The sequence below is a fragment of the Labrus bergylta genome, chromosome 11, assembly GCF_963930695.1.
Source record: "Labrus bergylta chromosome 11, fLabBer1.1, whole genome shotgun sequence".
Classification (NCBI taxonomy): Eukaryota; Metazoa; Chordata; class Actinopteri; order Labriformes; family Labridae; genus Labrus; species Labrus bergylta.
Window position 1 is genome coordinate 4,084,758 of NC_089205.1, and position 25,243 is coordinate 4,110,000.

At 41.4% G+C, this 25,243-nt stretch overlaps 2 protein-coding genes across 3 annotated transcripts in view; both read left to right on the plus strand.

The window, feature by feature from the left end:
* Positions 1 to 34: 34 nt before the first annotated feature.
* Positions 35 to 10,458, plus strand: LOC110001935 (porphobilinogen deaminase-like). Of its 2 annotated transcripts, none has more exons than XM_065960589.1 (14): positions 35 to 212; positions 2,757 to 2,810; positions 3,714 to 3,786; positions 4,859 to 4,908; positions 5,288 to 5,343; positions 6,328 to 6,405; positions 6,754 to 6,831; positions 6,925 to 7,000; positions 7,154 to 7,267; positions 7,357 to 7,395; positions 8,038 to 8,157; positions 8,268 to 8,321; positions 8,802 to 8,888; positions 8,980 to 10,458. In XM_065960589.1, the coding sequence occupies exons 1-14, from the start codon at positions 189 to 191 to the stop codon at positions 9,151 to 9,153; spliced, it is 1,077 nt and encodes a 358-aa protein (XP_065816661.1). In that variant the 5' UTR covers positions 35 to 188; the 3' UTR covers positions 9,154 to 10,458. The 2 variants fall into 2 exon arrangements, with proteins under 2 accessions (XP_065816661.1, XP_065816660.1); XM_065960588.1 differs by lacking the exon at positions 35 to 212 and adding an exon at positions 2,458 to 2,616.
* A 1,209-nt stretch (positions 10,459 to 11,667) lies between these two features.
* gkup (glucuronokinase with putative uridyl pyrophosphorylase) overlaps positions 11,668 to 25,243 on the plus strand; it is a 25,197-nt gene continuing 11,621 nt past the window's right edge. Inside the window, exons 1-7 of the mRNA XM_065960008.1 lie at positions 11,668 to 11,832; positions 13,365 to 13,471; positions 23,031 to 23,075; positions 23,159 to 23,312; positions 23,417 to 23,488; positions 24,830 to 24,918; positions 25,033 to 25,189. Coding sequence (XP_065816080.1) covers positions 11,776 to 11,832; positions 13,365 to 13,471; positions 23,031 to 23,075; positions 23,159 to 23,312; positions 23,417 to 23,488; positions 24,830 to 24,918; positions 25,033 to 25,189 — 681 coding nt within the window. The 5' untranslated portion in view covers positions 11,668 to 11,775. The remainder of the gene's footprint in view (positions 11,833 to 13,364; positions 13,472 to 23,030; positions 23,076 to 23,158; positions 23,313 to 23,416; positions 23,489 to 24,829; positions 24,919 to 25,032; positions 25,190 to 25,243) is intronic.

Below are 25,243 nucleotides of genomic sequence, written 5' to 3' on the forward strand. Positions count from 1 at the left end.
CGGAACCAGGAAACGACCCCTAAACTGTCCAATGACATCACGAGTTCAGCGTTCATTCATAGTGGAGCTACACGAGGGGGGGGGGGTCTGTCTTTTTTCAACGAGATCTTTGTTTTAAATGGCTTATGTGTTGCTGAAAACTCGCTGTTGATTCGTGCAATATCGACAGAGCGAAAAGAACCATCGACATGTCAGAGGGAGCGAGTTGTCTGGTGAGTTTTACTAGAAATGACCCGGTGGTATCTGCATGAATGAATCCCCTTCTCCGTGTTCTCCGTCATTTGGAGTGCGGTGATTGGTCAATATTTGTGTCCGTCTCGATGTACTGCTCTCCCATTGGACGATGGGAAATATATGTAGCTTCTGCCAGAAGTTGTCACCAAGGAGCTTTAAAATGTAAATAACTGCCTGGTTTTATTGTTTTTTTTTTTTTTAATAGTACAAGGTTAACACATAGTTTACCTCATGCATTGATAAACTACTCAAACTTGTTGAATCAGAAGCATATATCCGAAGTGAAAATGCAGAAATCAGTACTCCGCAAACTAGCCAAAAGTGTTGTTCCGTTTAACTTTCACAACAAAATTATTTGCTATTATTATTACACCTTTCAGATATCACACATCACATCACTCATTAAGTGATAGTTGTTTAAAGACATTCGGTTACGAAACCAAACAGAAACGTCTCGATTTGTTCTACTTATAAAGTTAACTACTTGTTAAAGTGTTAGTTATACGTACCGGGTGTTTCAGTTACCCAGTTAAGTGATGACTTTCAGCTCAATGTGTCCAGCATAAACTGTCCGAAGTTGTCGCAGTTAAAACAGCTTTCAAAAACAGAGAGAGGCTAAATAGCTGTCATTACGAATGTCTCGTCAATAAGTTTTACTAAAATTATAATTTCCATTACTACAAGATATGTATTTGATAAAATAAAATAAACAAATAGGCATGTAGCTATGACAACCACAGATGCATTCTGCTGAAAGTCACCAGATAACAGGGTCACTTTTTTAACCAAAACACCGGACATCAATTTAAATTCAATTACTTTCTATTCAAAGGGGCTTTATTAGTGAGGAAAACAAAACATACGTTTATATAGCTAAAGTGAAAAAAACAACAACTTTATAATTGACAAATCATGACATTCAAATACAAAATTGACATAATAACATGAGTGGCTGGGCATATACATGAACCAGTTAATGCAATTTATGAACAAATAAAACGCACAACAAAGAAGTTGAAGGGGTGTAAATAATTGTAAATAATTTAAAGAGTAGAGAGGAAAAGAGACACACAAAAAGGAAACATTTCTAGGGGTTTTCAGCAAGTACACATTTTTCTACTAAATTGAAAAGTGTGGAAATAATAGCATATCTTCTAATGGAAGGTTATTTCATGTCTAGAGTTCCAGAGGGATCCCGTACTCTTTGACCATAGCTCCTCTCTTAAAGTGTGTTTTTCTTTCATGCATTTTATTAACGTGAGCTTGGTTTATAGATTTTATACGGTTATCTACAGTTATCCATATGACGTGTATGCCTGTAACTGTTCATTAAGCAGGAATATTGTACATTATTGTCTAAGGGTGATTTATTGTTAGTTATTCACATTTTTTAAAGGTTTAGCTTTAAACCAGATGCTCTGGAAGAAAAATCTTTAGGCCTAGTTTTGATGACTTTATGAATTTTGTTACAATCTTTCATGAATATGGTCGGGTCATCTGCCAGTTGACTGTTTGCTAGCAGTTTGTCTAAAACATAAGAAATGGGAACAGCTGTAGAGATGAGACAATCTTCAATAAGTCATTTGTCAATTTAAAATCCTGGAGATGTGCCTTGTGGTCACATAACTGTGCTATTTGTATGCTTTTATGATACTTTGATTAAATGAATGAAGTTAGGTCCGAAACTGAATGATTCTACGGTATGAAACATAAAATTGTGTTCAATCGTGTGAAAAGATATAAAGAAACCTGCAAATACATCTTTAATTAGGTTATATCGTCTAGTAGGTCAATCACAAGACAAATACTGTTATGAATTGATCGTCCCTTTGTAAAACCTGACTGTGTATCTGATAATTGGTGAGGTTCCAGTATTCAATCTATCAACTGAAAGAGATGGGGGCTTTATTTGTGGATGTTGAGATGTGATCTTTGATCAAAAAGTTCACAGAAACAATACAGATAACTGTGCTTTAAATGTTGTTTATTCAGATTTACGTGTCACTTTGTTGCAGCTTGTTTGATTTCCGTGGTTGAACATTCAGTGATAACGTTTTAGAGGAGAAATTCTTCTAACCACTGACCGTTCTGAGTACCAAAAACCCTGGGACCACCCCTCCCTGCCTTTTATAACGGACTCCATGAATTGGCACGTTTATCTTTTGGAGCCAGAGATATCTTTGGGTGGAGGTCCTGGAGGAGGAGGGTGGGGGGTAATCCGTTAGAAAAAGAGCACTGTTCAGTATCTTGAGTCTACATGACCTCAGCACATCTCCTTACCAAGAAGCAGCAGGCAGACAGAGGACACAATAGCAGCCACAGTGCCCTCGCTCAGTGCAGACACTCAGGGTTATGGAGGAAGGACCTTACAAGTACATCAGGGTGAGGCGAGCAGAGAAAACCCCTCTAAACTATTAACAGAGGAGGACGTTTGTGTTTCAGGGCGATTAAAGGACATCAGTAAGAAAATCTATGAGTGAAAATCTCCTCTTTTGTCTGATTTCTCTTTTTTGTCTCGGCAGGACGGGAATGGAAAGGTCAGTCGAGTCGTCCGTATCGGGACCCGCCAGAGCCAGGTACAGTACTACTTTCACTCCAATCACAAGCTTACCTTTAACTCTGCTTTAAAAGGTTTTTAGATATTCAGACAGTTCGGCTTCTTCATTTTTACAGATTTCAAGATTTCTGATTGAATTGAAATGTGAGAGTAGGGATGTCTCCATACGATTCTAGTAAAAATCAAACAATATGGAAACCCTGTTTTAATACCACGGCATCATAAATAGAAGTCCCAAAACCTAATATTGAGTAACTCTTTTTTTTAATAACCAAAAAATGTAGACAAACTCCTGCAGGGAATGTTGCCAACCTATTTGTGTATTTGACACAGTTCTCTCTCTTCCTTCAGTTTTGTGTTAAAATACGACTGAAGATCAGAAGTTACTTTAAAACTTGTGAACAATATAAGCCATCATTAGTAAAGCACGTGTCATTTAAAAAAAACAGTATGAACATTTTGACAACCTTCCTTCAGTGTGCCGGTTAAACATGAATTATGGAGAGCTGCAGCATTTAGTTGACTGAAGGAAAATCAATCATTGAATTGTTTCAGTGATTTGTGAAACAGTTTCTAAATCCAGATTCTTGAAAATAAAGATTTGTTGCTTTTTGTCTTCTTGAGTTTTGACTGTTGGTTTAAAGACGTCACTTTGGGCTCTGGGAAACTGTGATGTCATTTTTATAACTTTCAGACTAAAAGAAGAATCACTTGATTTGTATAAATAATCAGCAGATTTCTAATCAGAGGAAATGACACGTTGAGCCTCCGTGCTGGTTCAGATAGCGCAGAGCGGGACGTCTGAGGCTCCTCTAAGAGAGACAACTGTTTTCCCTGCGCTCTGTCTGACAGGCTCTGCTGTGTTTTGAATCTAACTATCAGAACAGATAACGTGAAGCTCCTCTGTGTTCTTCTCTTCCAGTTGGCTCGCATCCAGACTGACAGCGTGGCCGCCACGTTAAAAGAGCTGTACAGTGACGTCCACCTGGAAATAGGTGAGAATCACAGCAGAGGAACCTGCACAGGCGTTTAAGCTGCATCAACATTTTCTTTGACTGTATGTTGAGCCGTCATCACGGCCTGATGACTGGACCGATACGAGCCGGTGACGGAGATATCAGTATCTGCATCCATGTTCTGTTATGTGCCCATATAAGGGCGTTGTTTTTAATGTAGTCATATGTTGAAGAGAAGAAGAAGAATTCATTGATTTTAAGTTTACCCTGAATCAAACATTTTTAGTTAATTTCACGTTTCACAAAAAGTTAACTGTTTGAAGAAATATTAGTAAAGTACAATATTGTGTTTTGTGAAGCTCTCAGTAAAATACCTCTTTGTCTCCACGATAAGAGTCATCAACCCAAACATGGCCGCCACCTGGCACAGTTTCTCAAACCATCCCCTCCACCCTCTCCCTTCACGCTAACTTTGTGTTTGGGAGGGGATGTTAACCAGGGGCCTAATTTCAAAGTTAGGAAGACTTTCAGAAAACAGTCAAAATTGAGCTCAGTTTATTTAAATTGGTGAAACACGGGGTCACAGAGTCTCCAGGGAAACGATGTCAGATTGCTAAACTGAAAAATAGTCCCATGTTCTTGTGTTTTCTTTACATTAACAGGTCGTTAGTTCTTCACATAGACAATCAGTGTTTCCCCTACCATTATATTGGGGGGGCGGCCCGTCAAGTAAAAAAAAAAAAAATATATATATATATATTATTATTTATTTTTTTAAAGATTTATTTTGGGGCTTTTTGTGCCTTTATTGTAGAGATAGGATAGTGGATAGAGTCGGAAATCAGGGAAATAAGTCATTTAGGATACCTTTCTGATAGAAAAGGACAGCTGTCATTAAAAGTAACACATGAACACCAAGATTCCTTCAAGTGTTTGTGTCGTCGTGTTGGCATGTCAGCTTGTCCCCACCCCCCCAACGCTGTAAACCTAGAGGAAACACTGGACAATAGTTATTGTCCTGTTTCATAGCAGCATTGTGTTGAAATGCAGTGTGGTTTATATAGTTTGTGTTATCACCTGAACATCCTCCTCTGTGTCCTCTTTCTTTCAGTCGGCATGACAACAATCGGAGACAAAATCCTAGACACAGCTTTATCAAAGGTGAGTTTCGTCATGACGACCACAAATCAAAGTCTACTTTGAGAACATGAAAGTAGCTCATGGATGGATCAGAGTCAGATTTGAGTTTGATGTTGGATAAATCTCCACTCATATCAATAATGCTACACACCGTGTGTGTTTTTAATAATAATAACTTTCCACAAGTGGAAGTGTACATACCTGGTATTATTCTATTATTGTATTTTTTCTCCCTTTATTTAACTGATGTACATATGTTTGATTTTTAACTTCTTGTTATTTTTGATAATTATATTCCTGTTTCTTGAGCTGTTGTGACAAAAATGTCCCCCATGACGGATCAATAAAGTTTATCTTTATCTTTAAATGAAACAACATGTTTGTTTGTTTGTTTTTTCAGATTGGAGAGAAGAGTTTGTTCACCAAAGAGTTGGAGAACGCTCTGGAGAAGAACGAGTGAGTGTTAACAGAGTCATCTGTGACTGACAGCACGCAGGCTTCACACAACTGAGAACCGTTAAACCTCTTCAACAACCTCAATGTAAAACTCACCCAACGAAGCGTTTAAGTGTAGGATAAAGTACACACTTACTCATGAAGTACACAACCACTAATGGATACTTAGAGTTTACAGGCTGTCACAGTTCTTTCTCTAACCTCAGTAACCTCCCAGCATTATAATATTTACACTTTGCTTTAGACCTCTTTAAGATGTTTTGTACAGTTTCTTAAATCCAATAATATTTCTGATTTATTTCATGTTCAGATTTTCAGAGAAACAGAAACCAGCCGTCAGACTTTGACTTTATGACACACTCAAGTATTAAACATTGAAAGCATTTTTGTGGCAGAGAAATCTCTGAATCAAGTCTGAGTCTGAATTAAATTCAGCTCCAAGCTCAGGCCGGGACTTTTTTATTTTTTTTTATAAACCCACAACTTCCTCTGAGAAATCCAGGAGAACATCCAGCGTGTGTTTGACAGAGGACCTGCATGTGTCTTTAAAAAGTATTTCATATTCTCAAAAAGACCTTTGAATGTGTGAAACTTTCAAAGACGTCCTTGATGCTAACAAGCTAACTTAAGCTCATAACTTCCTAAATGTACGGTGGCCCTGTAGGTCAACTGCAGAAACATTTCACTAAATGCAAAAAAAAAAAAAAAAAAATCTCTCCAAAAAAATGTATAACATTTAATGAAAACACAAAACATGTCATGAAACACAAGTTTAAAGGTTTATGAAAGGTTTTTGCGTTTCATCAAATGTTCAGGTTCAGTTGAGACTTTTTAAAGAACACAGTCCGACTTGTTCTTCAGACGTTGACGCTCTTTCTGTTCTGAAGCTGCCTTGAAGACGTCAGACTGAACAGCTGCATTATTTGACACGGTGAGACTTGAACGCAGCGTGTGAATGTGACTGTGTTCTCGTGTGTCCTTCAGGGTCGACCTGGTTGTTCACTCGCTCAAAGACCTTCCCACCACTCTGCCTCCAGGGTTCACCATCGGGGCCGTGCTGAAGTGAGTCTCTCACATGTAGTGTTCAGTGTGTCTGTATGTCTCCATTCAACATGTGAGCGCTGCTTTAAAGGAGAAATACATCATGTAATAACAGCAGCTGTGGGAACATTTTAAAGCTACAATATGTCACTTTTCAACTTAAAGTAGAAGTTTCAAAGGTCGATTTAATCTTGCAATAACTTTCAAACGGGAGAGTTGCGTCTCTTACATGTCCACAGATGGTCTCGGTCGACTGTTTTCAGCACTATGTAACTTTGGAAGCGTGCTGCAGTTCTCTTGTGGGAGGTGATTCAGTGTTTGTTGTGGTTGTCTTTCTAATCAGTGATGTTTGCTTGCTGCTGCTTCTAGGAGAGAAAACCCCCATGATGCAGTGGTGCTTCACCCTAAACATAAAGGGAAAACTCTGGAGACTCTGTCAGAACACAGGTACAGTGGAATCGTCTCCTCAGCCAGTTGTGTTTGTTGTTCTCTCTGGTCATTAGTGACGACAGCTTGACTTCCTTCATTGTGTTTGTGCAGCGTGATCGGCACCAGCTCCCTGCGCCGCGCCGCTCAGCTGAAGAAGAGATTCCCCCACCTGGACTTCAAAGATATTGTATCTTTCAAAAGACTCTGTGGTGTCAGTCAGAACCTGATCAGAGCAGGAAACTTTTGATCTACATGTTTAAGAAGCTTTCAGGGGGAGGTGCTAACTGGTCAGAATGAATATTTGTCCCTCAGCTGTTTTCCTGAGCGTTTTGTTTTTTAGCGTGGGAATCTGAACACGCGTCTGAAGAAGCTGGATGAGAAGGACGACTTTGCCGCCATCATCCTGGCTGCTGCCGGTCTGCGGAGGATGGGCTGGGAGAACCGGATCAGCCAGGTATGAACACTTGGTGATGGTCTGAAGTGGTCCCTGTGAAGTCTGCAGGTAACATGTCTCATGTAACATCTGATCTTCTCCTCTGCTAGATCCTGATGCCTGAAGACTGTATGTACGCTGTTGGACAGGTATGAGCAGGGGGGGCTGCAATATGACTGGTTCACAGTAAACTACATACAAGAGTTTATACCATGGCCTGGGTGAATACTCGATTCTGATAGGCTGCAGGGTGTTCAATATTTCCTGACAGTCAGACATCTTCTAAGTTTAGAATGAACGTGTTGGCTACAGATCAGCCTGTTTCTAAACTGATTCAACACTGCATCATCCTCTAAATGCCACAAGATGGCGCTACAAGCTGGAAAAACATCATAAATCTGTACATAGAGACTTTGTATTACATCAGAGGTTTAAAAAGTTTGCCAATAGGGGGGCTGCAGAATCAACACAATTGATGTGTGTGTGTGTGTGTGTGTGTGTGTGTGTGTGTGTGTGTGTGTGTGTGTGTGTGTGTGTGTGTGTGTGTGTGTGTGTGTGTGTGTGTGTGTGTGTGTGTGTGTGTGTGTGTGTGTGTGTGTGTGTGTGTGTGTGTGTGTGTGTGTGTGTGTGTGTGTGTGTGTGTGTGTGTGTGTGTGTGTGTGTGTGTGTGTGTGTGTGTGTGTGTGTGTGTGTGTGTGTGTGTGTGTGTGTGTGTGTGTGTGTGTGTGTGTGTGTGTGTGTGTGTGTGTGTGTGTGTGTGTGTGTGTGTGTGTGTGTGTTCGTGTTCTCAGGGGGCTCTTGCAGTGGAGGTCCGAGCCCGAGATGAAGACCTCCTGGAGATGGTTTCTGTCCTCCATGATCATGACACTGTGCTGCGCTGCATAGCTGAGAGAGCCTTCCTCAGACGCCTGGTACACACACACACTCACACACACACACACACACACACACACACTCACACACACACACACTCAGTTATTTGAACACAGTTTGAATATTATGACTGTGTGTGTCTTTGTAGGAGGGGGGTTGCAGTGTTCCAGTAGCTGTACACACTGAGTTGAAGGACTCCCAGGTGAGCGTGCTCCACAAACACCACACTCTGCACAGTCAGCAATTCTCTGCCTTCATAAAAAGATTCAATTCAGTCCCATGGATATGGGGAGAATGTCCCTCCTCTGACTTCCTCCATCACAGCTGTCTTCCATGTTTGTTTTCATTGAATGTGATTGATTCCCGCTCCTGCTCATCCGGCCAGCACAGATCTGAGATGAGTGTGAGGTCAGAGTCTCATAAATTCAGACTCAGGCCACATTGCTAAATATTCGACTGCTTATGAAGGTGGTATGAATCTGATTATTAAAGATCAGATCCAGTGTGACTTGTGCTGCTCAAACTGTCAGAAAGAAAATCACATTTGATTCAAATATGAGCAACAATATGTGATTATGGTCACTTTGGCTGCAGTGTGAAGCGTGATGTAGACTCTGTAAGTTGATATTCCTGCTCATTATTTTTGCTCCTGAGCTCAGACACTTTGATTTTTTCCTCCCAGCTCTACCTGACGGGGGCCGTGTACAGTCTGGACGGATCAGACAGTCTGAAGGAAACCATGCAGACGAGCATCACTGCTACTGGAAAGGTAACAGCTGAGTGCAAAGTGTAGAGACCCCAAGAAACATGTGATATGTGTTCACTCTTTAGCCAACCTTTAACCATAACTTGTGTGACAGAGTCTGGAGGGGGTGGAGAAAAGGGTCCAGCGAGTGGGAGTCACAGCGAGCAAGATCTCTGGTGAAGCCCAGGACCGGGCTGAGCGACTGGGGACAGACCTGGCCAACTTACTGCTGAGCAAAGGAGCCAAAGAGATCCTGACTGTAGCCAGGCAGCTCAATGACGCCAGATAATCCTGCACGAGCTGAGGGGCGGGCCATTGGATGAGTGGGCGTGTTGTGAGGAGGAGGCGTGTCTTGAGGAGGAGGGGACGTGTCTGTCTCGGCATCATGTTGAATAAACTCCACAGTTTATTTTTTCTATCACATGTTTGACGTTTATTAAGAGAACGCTGACTTCCTGACTTGTGAGCTCTGCAGGTAAAGGTTTAGGATTTTAATCTCGACTTTGACCAAAGCTGCGCTCAGTGTGGTTCACTGCTGCTCAAACGACTGAGTCTGTAGCGCTCAGGCTCTTTGTTCCCTCCTGTTCTTACATAGAGAACCTTCTCCTGAGCCATGAAGCCTTACTGGGATTATCAGAGAGAAACACCAAACTGCCTTCAATCATAGTCGCAGCTGTTAAAGAATCCTCACTCTCTGATAACCTGCTGGTTCAATCTGTCTGATGTTTTTAGTCAAATCTCTGTATCAATAAGGAATGCTGTTAAAAATCTGCATCCTTAAATATTTATCGTCTGTTTCCTTTAGACTTCATGCTGAGTCAGAGAAGCTAAAGCCCTGTTTTTTAAGTTGTCCTGATGTATCCCAGGCTGTAACTTGTAGAAATGTAGGCAACATGACTCAGCATTTTGTTATTTTATAAGTGTAGGTAAACGATGCAGTGCAAATAAATAATTCAACCTCAGGCACATAACTGTTTGTGAAGAAACAAGATAAATGCATACAGAATGATTTAAATAAAGAGATCTTATTCATGACTCATAAATACCCTCACGCTGCCAACCTGCATTTACTTCAAGGCCCACCAGGGGACCGCATCCCACACTTTGGAACCATTGGTGACAGAGCAGATGTAAATACACGTCATTGAACTTTAAATTTCACAGCATGTTTGTGCAAACCATAACAGTGTCACACAGCTGTACAGCCACACTCACTTCACTGACTCTTAATTTAATAAATGGCCCAGAGCAGAAGATTTATGGTAACACGATAAAGATATGTTTGTGGTTGTGTTGTCTGTATTTTGGTTTCTGGTTCTGCTGTGTTTGTGCATTACAGTTTCTAAATGACCCACATGTTGTCAAACTGATGATGTGACTTTTCTATTAACTGGATATTTATAAAGAAACAATAACTAACATGGATGCTTTAGGGCAGGTTGAGAAAGAGTTTGTTAAGGGAGTTTTGTGATTAGCCTCTATTAAACGTTTTTGAAACCAAACTGACGAAGTGTAATGATCTATGATTTGACTGCTGAAGACTTTTAGAATTCATGTAATCTATTAATAATAAAGCATACGGATTATTTCATCAGTCCAAATATTTGTATTATTATTATGTAATATTATTATGCATGAAAACTTTTTCTTTTATTTCTGGAGTTACTGAAATATAATATATAACCTGTTTGTTTCTCAGGAATTAGTATTTGTGAGTATGTCCCTAAATCAGCAACCTTTATCTACACTATAGATAAAGTTCATTATCTAGACTAAAACTGAAGCCCTGAGTGATAATATCAAAATCATTCAACAAGATTAACTGTTGTAGCATTTATGTTGAAACATTTTCAACTTTTATCCTAATTTACCTCACACATAAACACCTTTTTTTAAATGTATCTCCATCAGTTGCCTGTTAAATCATTCAACATAAATATCTACTCTTTGGGCATGGAGACTATCCCTTCATCCAGTGTATCCTCTGGAGTGACTAGGGTTTATCTGAATTTTTATATGAATAAAATTAAATGAATTAAAAACATTTTAAACTACTGCTGCTTTATGGTCTGTGTACAAATAGAATATTATGAAGAATATGCTATTTTTGAAAACTCAAGGAATGTATTTTAGTTCATTAATAGTAGACAATTGATTGCAAGACAATGTTTTTATTTTATTTTTACAATTGAATAAACAGAAAAAATGTCATTACAATACTGTTAAAAGCAGCGGTTTTACTCAAACTCAAAAAATTAAAATCATATAAAAGATGTAAAATAAGAGACAGAAATTATTAAGAATAAAAAAAAGCAAAGGTTTTATTATTAGTCCTTTAAAATACAGTTATATTATATCTTGATTTTTTATTTTTCAGGCCCGGGGCAGGGGGTTCTTACCGGCCACCGTTGAAAAAGTCCAAGGAATATAAGGCATATGAGAATACTCTACAAAGAGCAAAAACATGAAACAGAAAGTCTGGGATTTCTTACTTTAATTAATTGTACAACATCTTTGAGAATAAAATAAAACTACAATAAAACACAACAATTGTGTTCTTCCCTTCATTTATGAGGGAAGAATTGGGCCGGTTAAATTAACACATTTATTATTTATCACATTTAATAATGTGTATCAGTCAATTTAAAAAAAAAAAAAAACATTCATTCAGCGTTAATGCCTTGATATTTGCAGTAGCCTATATGTTTGATCAATAGAATGTAAATGTTTAAAACTTACTTTCATAGGTCTTGTGTTATTTTGGTATGTTTTATTTTGAAACATTTTTCCGGAAGTAGGCTACTTCATTGACGCTGGGAGATTAGAGCTCTTCAAATGTAAAACCTTTTCGTGCACTGTGGGTTGTTTGTACAGATTATAAGGAACAATTGAACAACGTGAAGTCTCCACAATGATCTGTATACTGCTGGTAGCCGGGCACGGCACCGTTTTAGAGACTCAGATTAAGGTAGGAAGCTTTTAATTCACGCTGCAGCAGAAAGGAGGTAATGTGAGGCGGTGCAAAGTTCAGGTTTGTTATGAAGCCTTCATACTCACAGTCAATATGTACAGACACAGGTCACAGCACACCGAACTGCTGTCAGTATAACCTGTCAGTGTAAGTGTTAAGGTTAAAACAGAAGTCAGTGCATAGTGACCGTGAGCGGGGCACAGACCGAGTTACCGTGTTATCTGGTGACTTTCAACCCAATGCGCCGTTACACAAATAAGTCTTCTAATGAATGCCTCTTTGTATAGTTTTTCATTGAATACATTTCTGATGAGTTTTTTATTTTATTTTCATAATGTGTACATTAGCCAGCATCCTTAGACACACTCACAAAAAAAACGAGTACAAGAGATCACCGTTCTTCTCCATACTCCTCCACTCCCACCCCTGTACAGAAAATAAACCAACAAATTCAGGAAAGAATAATAATCAAATAAAACAAAAAGCTAGAAAACTTAAATTTTCAAGTATTACAAATATTCTTGCACAAAATCTGCATATTTTATATAAAATAAATCTCAAAGCATCAGAAACAAAAGCAGCTACAAAGTTATGTGAGCAGTAACATACTAAGTGAGTAGTTCATGGTAGTTCATATCTTTCCAGATGAACTTGGGGCCTTCTCTCTTCCAAGACTATTATTGAACACCACTGGGAGAACTTTCAAAGTAGGAAAATGAATAGTATCCAGAGGTCTTGAAACATTTGTCCTCGGTTGTAAGTTTCTCTAAAGGTAACAATTCTGAAAGTTGATCTAGAAACATCTTAAAGGTTGGGGAGATTCATTTTTACAAAATAAAAGAATGATGAGTATTTTTGACATTATAATAAAAAAACTAAAATAGCCATTCATTACACTTCACATCTTCAACATCTGCTGTCGCTACGACAACCACAGATGCATTGGGCTGAAAGTCTCCAGTTAACATGGTCACTGTTTAGACTGTAACACCCGATTACAGCCAACCCAACAACCAAACCACTTTTTCAATACAATATCCTATTTATCATTAGCTCTCAAACTGTCCTCACTCTCATATTATTTCAGAATATTAGTATTGTTTCGATTTTTTTCATTCACATTTAGCAATTTGTTGTCTCGTAATTTCCTGAATGTTGTTGTTTTTTGCATTATTTTAGGTTTATGTAAAAAGATAAACTGCTGGCTGTGACTTACACACCCATTCTGAGAAGCCCATTTTTACTGCAGAAATAAACATGTTTACAGACTAGTTCATAGAAATGTGGTCTGAATAGTTAATTTATCGATCAGCACACATTGTAGGCCTACAGGTGTTTACTCTTTTGATTTTGTGAAGGCTAAGAGTTATTAATTATAAGGAAAGCTTTGGTACCATTTTGACCAATCATTGAAATAACAGACAGTATATTGTTTTTAAAACACTTGGTGTTGCCAAGTATCAAAGTATTGAATATTTTGATGACCTTGATCTTTTCATCCATCCTTTTCTTTCACGTCTGCCACCTAGAATGATGACACAGGCTTATACAGCCACCTGACCGGAGTACCGAAGGCCTTACTTCCTGGTACTGGAGGAAAGAAGATTCTTGACTTTTGGTGGGAAACTGTCAACATGTACGTAACAGTGGCAAGTTATCCTACAAGTTATCCTACAAGTTATCCTACTAGTTATCCTACTAGTCATCCTACTAGTTATCCTACTAGTCATCCTACAAGTCATCCTACAAGTTATCCTACAAGTTATCCTACTAGTTATCCTACTAGTTATCCTACTAGTTATCCTACAAGTTATCCTACTAGTCATCCTACTAGTCATCCTACAAGTCATCCTACAAGTTATCCTACTAGTCATCCTACTAGTCATCCTACAAGTTATCCTACTAGTTATCCTACTAGTTATCCTACTAGTTATCCTACAAGTCATCCTACTAGTCATCCTACTAGTCATCCTACAAGTCATCCTACTAGTTATCCTACTAGTTATCCTACTAGTTATCCTACAAGTTATCCTACTAGTTATCCTACAAGTCATCCTACTAGTTATCCTACAAGTTATCCTACTAGTTATCCTACAAGTTATCCTACTAGTTATCCTACAAGTCATCCTACTAGTTATCCTACTAGTTATCCTACAAGTCATCCTACTAGTCATCCTACTAGTCATCCTACAAGTCATCCTACTAGTTATCCTACTAGTCATCCTACTAGTCATCCTACTAGTTATCCTACTAGTTATCCTACAAGTCATCCTACTAGTCATCCTACTAGTCATCCTACTAGTTATCCTACAAGTCATCCTACTAGTCATCCTACTAGTCATCCTACTAGTTATCCTACAAGTTATCCAACCTTCTATGACCAGAGAAGGTAGGCGTTTTAAAGGCATCCCCACAAGGCTGTTATGGACGCCCCTCTGTTTACCAGATATGAGACCAGTTATCACTGCAAACCTTGGCAGTTTTCTAATAAGCTCCATGACCAGAAACGTGGTAGAACTAGGATAAATATTGGAGATGCTTTTAGAAATGGAGATATTTCAAGATCAATGCCGAGCAGGCTCAATACTGGGGACACAGCTGTTTGCAGATGTTTTGAAATTGAAACATTTACGTGTCAGCGATACATTTTGCTCCTTTAAGTGAGCTGTGTTTAACAACTTATGTTTTAATGTGTGTAGCCGTAACATCAACGTTATACCTCAAAGCAGTCAGACTCAGTTGTCTTCAACAGGGGGGTGGCAAAGGTGCCCCTTTGCTGCAAATAATTAGCTACTCTCAATCTTTTAAGGTCCCATTAACACCCCGTATAAAAATGTCCATTTTGACAGCAGACATTAACATGTTTACAGTCTGGTACAAAAAACAGTTTGGATCTCTTTACTCATACATATGGGAGTGAATGTTTTTTCTAACCCATCTGTTTTGTTTATATTAAAGGACATATTTGCATTTTAGGGGTGTGGCTTGTTTAAATGACAGGTGGGCACATTTAGCTGGTTGCCAGGAGGTCCAAGGATGTAGATGATATAACAAAGAGAAAGGTCTTTTACCTGCTCTTTTGTAAAGTTTCTTGAGGTAACATTTGTTAAGAATTAGCGCTTTGCAAATAAAGATTGATTGATCGATTTATTTATTCTTTATAGTCCCCTCTCAGCTCCACCTTTTTGCCTGTTTCTAGATTGATCTTAAGTTAGTTGTAGTCTGCATTTCCAATATGGTGACCACCATCCTAAACCCTTTTCACGCATACGGAAAAGCCGAACGCAGCCGAATATACTCCGGAATTTTTCAATTTGAGCCAATAGGAAGAGAATGACGTTTATATAGTGACCGGCTAAAGTGTCTACACGCGACCTCTACGATCTCCGTGCACGTAATTAAACGGCTGCATTATGTTTTCTGTTCATCAGTATGTTGTTCTCCTCTCTTTTGTGGATGTTGTCATTCCTTTGGATTACACATAGCATTTATATAAAGACAAATATTCTCATTATAACGTCGTGTAGCGGACTCTGTTGCTACGGTTGCTACTTCCACGTTGTTTATTTATGTCACGTCTTACGTCGGGAAATCTCCCCGACCCCCCCTCCCCTCTGACAGGGAAAGTCCCCCGCTGTGAGGAGCATATGTGAACGGCTAGGTCGGGAGAATCTCCAGAGAAGTCCTCCTGTAATTATCTAGATATTATTCGGAGTGCATATGTGAAAACGGCTCTAATGTATAACTTCAGAATGCCTCTTCTGGAACCAATGGGTGACGTCACTGAGACTACATCCATGTGGGATACAGTCTACTGTTAGTACACGGGGTTACATGGAAATAAAAGTCTGCTCCATCCTCTGTGGTAATAAGCGTTCTTAAGTATGTTGGGGTTGTATCAAGTCAACTTTGGTTATATTCTTTAATAATTATACTTAATTATTAATAATATAAATAAAATATCATTAAACTATGTTTAATCTCGCTTTGGGGCACCAACCTGTAATCAGGTAAATATAACCAAAATATCACTCAAATCAGTCTCAAATTAGTTATTTAATTACTAATATTATTAATAATGAATAACTATATTTAATAAATTGAAGGCGTGAAATCCGTACACAAAGCCTTCGCACCCAGTTTATATCACAATGCAAATACACCAGTGATCACAAACAACTGCTCTCTTAAATTATAACAGAATTTATTTAAACAAAGCAACATCAATCCAAAATCAATGAACTTAATTAAACAAATAACTATTATAAACTAATCTAAGCAACAAACATTATCAAGCAAAGGCTTGTGGAAGGGGTGTGAATGTAGGTGTGTGTGTGTGAGAGAGAGAGCGAGAGAGAGAGAGAAAGAGAGGGAAGAAGAAAGGGGGGGGAGATGGCTTCGTACCCTCGTGGTCGTTCACGATGGCGCAAACCTAACAAAGACCTGGGTGCGTGCGCGTGTGGATGAAAGGGAGAGAGAAGGGGGGGGAAGATTACTTCGTCCCACGTGGTCGCCCTTCCGATGGCACACACCTAACAAAGGCCTAAATGTGGCGTTAAGGTCTAAAAGAGACTGAGTTCGGCCCTACACAATCTGTGTCTCTGAGGCGTCTGGATAGCCGCGAGTGTATAGATCTCTGTGCGTAATGGCGCGGTGGTGGAGTTGGTCTCCAGATGTACGTTTACACAGGAATATGTGTGTATGTGTGTGCGTAGAAGGGGAAATAAAAGAGAAATGCGTGCCTGAAAAGGCCGGATCACAGTCCGACTCCCGCGCCACAACTCGGAGTAATTCCCTTCATTCACAGAAACAAACCAATAGCCGAATTCAGGTTAATACGGCTTACACTGGCCTTTCTGATCAGAAGAGTAATACCCGGTTATAACGCTGTTACGATAAACACATATAGGACGCAGCGGTCCGAAACAACAAGAGTTTTAAACAGTTAAAACTCAGGACGCAGCGGTCCAACAAAGATAAAAATTACAGTTTCTGCTTTGATCAACAATTGTTAAAAACACTCTCTAAAGCTAATTCTGCCCAGACCTAATTAAGCCTCACTTGTGAATCGCTTTGTCCGCGATTGGTGAAAGGAAAAGAGTCCGGCGATGGAGCAGATCTTCTGTCCATCCTGGTGCAGAGGCGTCTGATGGCGGCGAGGGTCCCTTACGGCGAGAACGGCTTCATTGGTTCTCCGTCGAGTGGAAAGATGTCCGTTGATGTCCTTTCGTTGCAGGACGGAATAAGACCGTTATCTTTCTGATAATCTGTTATAGTCTGACGCTCTCCGAGAAACTGAGATGCGTTCACTGGACAATCCGAGCTCGGAATTTAGAACACTGCCGGCCGCGGATTACCTGCGCGCCAAAAACTTAAAACAAAGGAAGATTGTTGCAGGAAACAGGAGATCTTCTTGGGTCTCCGAGCACCAAAGGTCAGCGCGTGAAAGAGGGCGAGCAATGGAAGTCTTGGAGTTTTGTAGCCTGGCCTGCTCCATGGTGGGGGTCTACCTCAGGTCCCCTCCAATGAGGAGAGAGAGGTTCCGGTCCCCCCTTTACTTCACACGTAGGTGTGAAGTACTGCAGGGGATTCTGGGATTAAGAGTCCTTTTAGGCCTCTTTGTGATCTCAGTGAATAACTCAAATGAGGCTTTTACAGAGGTGCAGGCCCAAGTCCATTGTTTGACTGTCCTAAGCCTGCGTGGACCAACATCCCCCCTTTGTCCTGAAGAATGGGATTGCAGGTCGCGGTCTTTAGGGCAAATAGGGCCAACAGTCCATGTGTGAGGAGACAAATGTTCAAATAGTTAGTGACCAAAAGTCTATACATTTTGAGAGGCATTCGGTCTGGGCAGACACTGAGGCAAAGTCTGGGCAGACTATCTAACTATGTCTAAAGCTAGGCATAAAACATAACCAGGCATTAGCAAAGCTTTGTTACTCAAGGTGCATTCTTTAACAAAACAAATGAAACAAACAGACAAGAGGAGGGGAGAAAGAGAAGAGTATAAGGTGTAGGTTTGTGGGCTAACTCCTAGCCTGGGCAGGAGTAAGCCTGTGGGAAGGTGTTTGTGGCGTGTAGGTGTGTAAATGTACATGTACATTATGTGTCTCCCTACCAATGTCAAAACACAAAACAGGGACTAGGAAACATTCATGTCGGTAGAGTGACATTGTTGTGTTTCTAGAGTGGAGGCTACACCCCCACTCCTATGTGGAGTCAGAATCAGGTTCTCTGTAAGCGAGGGGGTCCTTAGGGAGCTCGTAGGAACTCCGATTATACCTACCCTTCTGTCTCAGACTACGGCAATCCTGAGAGTTCCGTTCAGATCTGGTAGCGATCAGTTCTCCAGGCTGGAACCTACTCTGTGGTTGAGTCTCACCTTCACCCCGCTGGCTCTGTTCTCTATTCTGCCGGTGATATGGTCTCTTATTCTTAGCACAAGGCAACTTGTTGCCCTCACGTGACACGTGACGTAAGCGTGTCTGCCAAACCGCCTGTGCGAATCTCTTGATCTCTTTCATACTAAGCTGATGTGTACGACTATGCAGGGTGACATCTGAACGCACGCAGCCATGCAGATTGTGCATGAAGATGGACTTGAAAGTTGGGTTCTCTTCCTAACCTGGAGCCTCACGTCCCTGGAAATATGCAGATCTTAGTCGCCAGTAATAATCTTTGGGGGCCTCGTGTTTCTGGTGCAAGACACTGAAAGCACTAAGAAGGGCAGATGCAGGGTCAATGTAGGTGGAGTATTCCTGGCGCAAAGCATTGCAGAGCGCAGAGTACTGGTATCTGATCTCAGGCTGAAGGGTAGTCGTGAAGTTACAGACACTCTTGGAAGTTGTCTTCCAGATCAGCCTGAGTTTTTCTCTTGTGGATGCATCAGGTACCTCACTAAGACACAGGTTAATCTCTCTGAGGTAATCATTGATGCAGAGGTCTGAGTTATCTGGATCAAACCGCTCTACATCCTGTGCCATAGATTCAATGAGCCTTATGCGCATTCTTTGATCTCTGGGTAGAAGGGAGCCATCCCAGTCATCTGAGGTTTGGATATTCCTCAGCCGTGAATCCTGCAATGGGAACCTACAGGTAGCAGGAGGGGGCCTGGTGTTATCTCTGCCTCTGGGGGCTGAGAAGTCACCCTCCTTCCTATGTGGTGATTCAAACCTGTGAAGGTGTGAAAGGGTGTCACAGTTGTCAGAGAACTGGGGCGTTTCCCCAAGGAGCGGGGCTCCACAGTCAAAATCAGGGAAAACTAGACTTATTTCCTCAGTCCTTGGGTTATCCTGGCTGCTCGGTTCTTTACTGAGCTTTTTCAGCAGGGTTGTTTGATCTCTTAAGGGGCTTGGTCCAGGATCAGAGTCATATCCTGACGATATGTCTTGCTCCATGCTTACCTGTGCTCCCTGAATTAATTCAAACATGTCCAACACTTTCTGCTTGGCAGTTTGTAAGTGCTGACTAACAGATTTGTTTCCTTTCTGCAAGGATCGGACCTTTGGTGGGAGTGTCCCCATGAAATCACGGACACTCCTAGCCGTAGTCTTCCAGATCCGTTTCAGTTTTTCATGTGAGGACGCATGAGGCAGGTCAAGGAGACAATGGTCAACTTCTCTAAGGTAGTCGTTAATACTTGAATCTGGGCTATCTGGGTCAAAACGCTTCAGATCTTTGGCCTGAGGTTCTATCTGCCTGGTTCGCAGGCCCTGACCCGAAGGCTGGCAAGGGTCGTCCGAGTCGTCTGACGAATCGTAAGCCCTGTGGTTGTCACGGTAGTAGGGTTGTAACTGTGGCGGGGTTTGTGTTCGGCTCAGACGTGGCCGTCTATCGTGGGACAGGTAGCGTTCGGTGCCCAATTGGGCCTGTGTCTCCTCCCTGTCTCTAGGGGGAGTAAAGCCTCTCCTCCTGCGGGGTAAGGGTTCTCTTCGCTCAAAGCGTATTGCGGAACGCGGGGGCCCTTCATCTTTAATCATCAAGCTCTTTACCGGGTGGTCTGAGGACGTGGGCGCTTTTGTGCCTGGGTCGACCCGGCGGTGCCTTCCCCTCTCCTCCAGATCCTTCAACATGTCTGTCTCCCTCCTCCAGGGGCTTGTTTCAGTCTCCCATCCTTCGTCTGAGGTTTCCTCAGCTGATCTGGGGGCTGCAGTACTTGTCTGCCTATCCTGAAATCTGGGTACCGTGTCACTTCGTTTCTTCTGTTCGGCCAGTTTGCTGCTTTCATGCAGTATTTTATTCTCCTCCTGCAGGGCCTTGCAATTTTCCTGCAAGGTCTTTAGTTTATCCTGCATTCTTTCGAAGTCGTCCCGCAGGATCTGTCCTTCTTCTAGTACCCGGGCTAGCTGTTCCCGGTGTATCTCATTCTGCACATTTGATTTGCACTGATAAAGGAGGAGAATTTCGCCTAGAACATCTGAAACTGTACGTGTTGGCTTCCCAGTTGGTTGATTTGCATATTCAACCAAGCCCTTTAGTTTCTTTTCACATGTGCTGAGGGTGTAGGAGTTCAGGCTGTCGAGCTGCTCTATAGGGAGGTGGATAAGATTAGCAACTATGTCTTGAAGGGGTGGATCGTCTGATCCATAGTGAGCTTTGGACCATAGTTGATGTATGTCTTCTGCATACATTCTGTCTTTATTAGGGGTGAGCCTGGCTCTGTGGTTGACAAGATCAACTAGCTCTTCTTACTTCTTATCACTAATGCTAATTGACTAGCTATATAGGTTGACACTCTCTTCTAAGGAGAGGTTCGTCAGACCGGCAGCAGTTTCTTGCAGTGCTGCGTCGTCTGATCCAAGAGGAGTCTCAGCCCCCGACTCACCTAGGGTCTTGGTACACAAGAGCAAATCTTATCTAAGTTTCCCAACTGATCACTGCAGTCTATCCTGGAAGATAGGAGAGGGGATTCACACCTCAAGTCCTCAAAGGAAGGGAGGAACTCACACCTCTCAGACAGCTGGCTATGCAACAATGATGAGGTTACACTCTCATCTGGCCAAATGGCTCTCAAACAACAAGGAGCACCACAATCCTTTAGTAGAATACTTCAGGATCAAAATCTAGATTAATGCAACAAATCAAGTTCCTTGATAAAGTCACACTAGCTGCATCATTATGTCCAATTGTTGTATGGACCCAAAGGGGACAGCAGTTATGGCTTTAACCATTAACTAACAACATACAAAACAACTAAGCCACAGCTTGATGTCTGCTTTGCTTAAACCACAAAAATTTAAAGAAAATATAATTTTCTTCCGAAGGATCCTTTTTAGGATTTTAAGTTTGGATTACTGTGCATTTACAGTGCAATAAAGCTGGTTTATTGAAGGCCTCACACGGGGCACCATTTGTTGGGGTTGTATCAAGTCAACTTTGGTTATATTCTTTAATAATTATACTTAATTATTAATAATATAAATAAAATATCATTAAACTATGTTTAATCTCGCTTTGGGGCACCAACCTGTAATCAGGTAAATATAACCAAAATATCACTCAAATCAGTCTCAAATTAGTTATTTAATTACTAATATTATTAATAATGAATAACTATATTTAATAAATTGAAGGCGTGAAATCCGTACACAAAGCCTTCGCACCCAGCTTATATCACAATGCAAATACACCAGTAATCACAAACAACTGCTCTCTTAAATTATAACAGAATTTATTTAAACAAAGCAACATCAATCCAAAATCAATGAACTTAATTAAACAAATAACTATTATAAACTAATCTAAGCAACAAACATTATCAAGCAAAGGCTTGTGGAAGGGGTGTGAATGTAGGTGTGTGTGTGTGAGAGAGAGAGAGAGAGAGAGAAAGAGAGGGAAGAAGAAAGGGGGGGGGGAGATGGCTTCGTACCCTCGTGGTCGTTCACGATGGCGCAAACCTAACAAAGACCTGGGTGCGTGCGCGTGTGGATGAAAGGGAGAGAGAAGGGGGGGGGAGATTACTTCGTCCCACGTGGTTGCCCTTCCGATGGCACACACCTAACAAAGGCCTAAATGTGGCGTTAAGGTCTAAAAGAGACTGAGTTCGGCCCTACACAATCTGTGTCTCTGAGGCGTCTGGATAGCCGCGAGTGTATAGATCTCTGTGCGTAATGGCGCGGTGGTGGAGTTGGTCTCCAGATGTACGTTTACACAGGAATATGTGTGTATGTGTGTGCGTAGAAGGGGAAATAAAAGAGAAATGCGTGCCTGAAAAGGCCGGATCACAGTCCGACTCCCGCGCCACAACTCGGAGTAATTCCCTTCATTCACAGAAACAAACCAATAGCCGAATTCAGGTTAATACGGCTTACACTGGCCTTTCTGATCAGAAGAGTAATACCCGGTTATAACGCTGTTACGATAAACACATATAGGACGCAGCGGTCCGAAACAACAAGAGTTTTAAACAGTTAAAACTCAGGACGCAGCGGTCCAACAAAGATAAAAATTACAGTTTCTGCTTTGATCAACAATTGTTAAAAACACTCTCTAAAGCTAATTCTGCCCAGACCTAATTAAGCCTCACTTGTGAATCGCTCTGTCCGCCATTGGTGAAAGGAAAAGAGTCCGGCGATGGAGCAGATCTTCTGTCCGTCCTGGTGCAGAGGCGTCTGATGGCGGCGAGGGTCCCTTACGGCGAGAACGGCTTCGTTGGTTCTCCGTCGAGTGGAAAGATGTCCGTTGATGTCCTTTCGTTGCAGGACGGAATAAGACCGTTATCTTTCTGATAATCTGTTATACGCTCTCCGAGAAACTGAGATGCGTTCACTGGACAATCCGAGCTCGGAATTTAGAACACTGCCGGCCGCGGATTACCTGCGCGCCAAAAACTTAAAACAAAGGAAGATTGTTGCAGGAAACAGGAGATCTTCTTGGGTCTCTGAGCACCAAAGGTCAGCGCGTGAAAGAGGGCGAGCAATGGAAGTCTTGGAGTTTTGTAGCCTGGCCTGCTCCATGGTGGGGGTCTACCTCAGGTCCCCTCCAATGAGGAGCGAGAGGTTCCGGTCCCCCCTTTACTTCACACGTAGGTGTGAAGTACCGCAGGGGATTCTGGGATTAAGAGTCCTTTTAGGCCTCTTTGTGATCTCAGTGAATAACTCAAATGAGGCTTTTACAGAGGTGCAGGCCCAAGTCCATTGTTTGACTGTCCTAAGCCTGCGTGGCCCAACAAGTAAACAGCACTTCTTTCTCTCCAGGCGGCAGCTGTTCACAGAGGTGTTTCTAGTCACAAATGCAGACAAGTAAGTACTAACTGTTCCATATCTCATTTTGGGTTGATTCCTGCAGTCCGGTAACAGTTTACACATTCTGTAACACTGACCAGGTATAAGCACTTTGAGCGCTGGGCCACAGCTAATGACTTCCCGCTGGAAAACCTGGTGAATGATGGCAGCACTACGTTGGAGGACCGCCTTGGTGCTGTGGCCGACCTGCAGCTGGCCATACGCAGCCGCAAGCTTCAGGACGACATCATGGTGGTGCGAATAAGTATACCACTCTTCTTTCTATCTGTGCTGACAGGTTTTACTTTGTTAAAATCGATGTGTGTCACACAGTCAGGGTCGTCTTTATGTCTTAACAGATTGCAGGAGACATGCTGTGTGCAGACCAGAACTTTGACATCGCTCAAGTTATCCGTTTCTTCAGGTCACAGGTGAGATTTACTACGATGCAAATGCGCTCAATGATGTAGTGCTTACTAGAGGTGGGAAGAAAAATGATTCATGTAAAAATCAAGATTCTTATCTTCAAAGATTTAATATCAATTCATAACTCCAAAAAGGCTTTTTATTTTGTTCTAATCAGTCAGTCCTTGTTAAGTGCTAAGGCTAGCTCTTTAACTCAGTAGAATGCAAAATGGAATAACAAGAAATTCACCAATCTCACAGATGACTGGAGTAGATCCTGAAGTATGTACTTGTTCAAATATAGACTTTGAATCCATGAATCCAGAATCGTTTTGAATCGAAAATCGATTCTGAATCAAATGGTGACCCCAAGACTCAAAAATCGAATCGTGAGACACCCAAAGATTCCCAGCCCTAGTGCTTACAGTACGTTCACACACAAAACCATTTTAGTGGAGAAAGATAATTAACCAAAAACGCGCCTCTTCAGGTCTTTGGAGGAAGGAAGCCACCAGACTTCACTGACAAAAACAGTAAACCTATCCTGCAGAGCTCAGGAGTTGCTGGTCTGTAAATGCGTTGATAAGTTGCTTTGTTTGAGTTTTATGAGTTACACAAACAGAAAAGTCTGCCTTTGGAGTGTGTCTTCTAGTAAGTTTGTCACATACTTAAACTTTTCACATGCACATTTGCATTAGTCATTCAGGCGACACAATTCATTTAAAAAAGTAGCACCCAGATTTAAAGATAGCATTTAATCTTTCATGTCCTCAGTGGGTGAACCCTATAGAGTAGTTCAACAGCTCAAAAAATCTTATTATTATTCTGAGACTAGTGTTCATAAAAATCTTAATTTCTACCTCCAACCTGAATCGCTTAGTTTCAGCGGCTGTTTTAAGGCCCCCCCTCCCCGTGTGCCCACTTTCTTCTGATCGGCCAACTAAACAATTTCTCTCCAAAGCTGGGAGAAGAGAGCCTGTTGGAAGTGGAATCAAAGGTTTACGTCGAGATTTGAAGCCATCTCGTGAAATTCTTAGTTTCGTATCGGGGGAAATATCATAGAATTGCAGAACAAGCCGATTAGCGCCCTCTGCAGACTCATCCTGGAATTACTCCAACATTTGCATACCTCATGAACTGAAACTTTTAGTATGAGCTTTGAGCATTGTAATGCTATATGTGTGTGTTTTAAAATGAGGATCAGTACAATATTTCAACTTTAAATTTAATTCAGAGAAAACACTAAAAGTCTGAAACTGACCAAATTATTTAAAAAACTTGTTGCATAAAATGATCAAAACTGTCTTTTCTGTGGAGGGGAAGTTGTTGGTACTTTACAGTATTCTATGGTTGTGTGTTGGATTCAGACTGGAGAGCTGATGATCTACTACGAGCTGGAGGAAAGTGAGAAACGCAGCTCCAGAGGCATTGTGGAAGTCTGCCCTGAAACACATAGGTGAGAAGAAGTTCCTCATTTACTCCTACGATGCACAGAGCTTCAAACACAGGCTTTGTACTTAATGCTCTGTTGGATATATTTGATTTAACCTATTGTCTTTTTCTGGATCAGGATAACTCGCTTCTTTGAGAAACCGCAGGATGGGCTGACGGCGTCCCGGCTGGCCAGCGTGGTGTTCTACTGCTTCAGGAGAGACACACTGTCCTACCTGTCTGACTTCCTGAACCTGCAGCCTCGAGCCACAGACAGGACCTTCGGACAACTCTGGGTTTGTCAATGCTTTATCAAATAAGTGTGACCTCAGCAGCGATGATCAATTTAC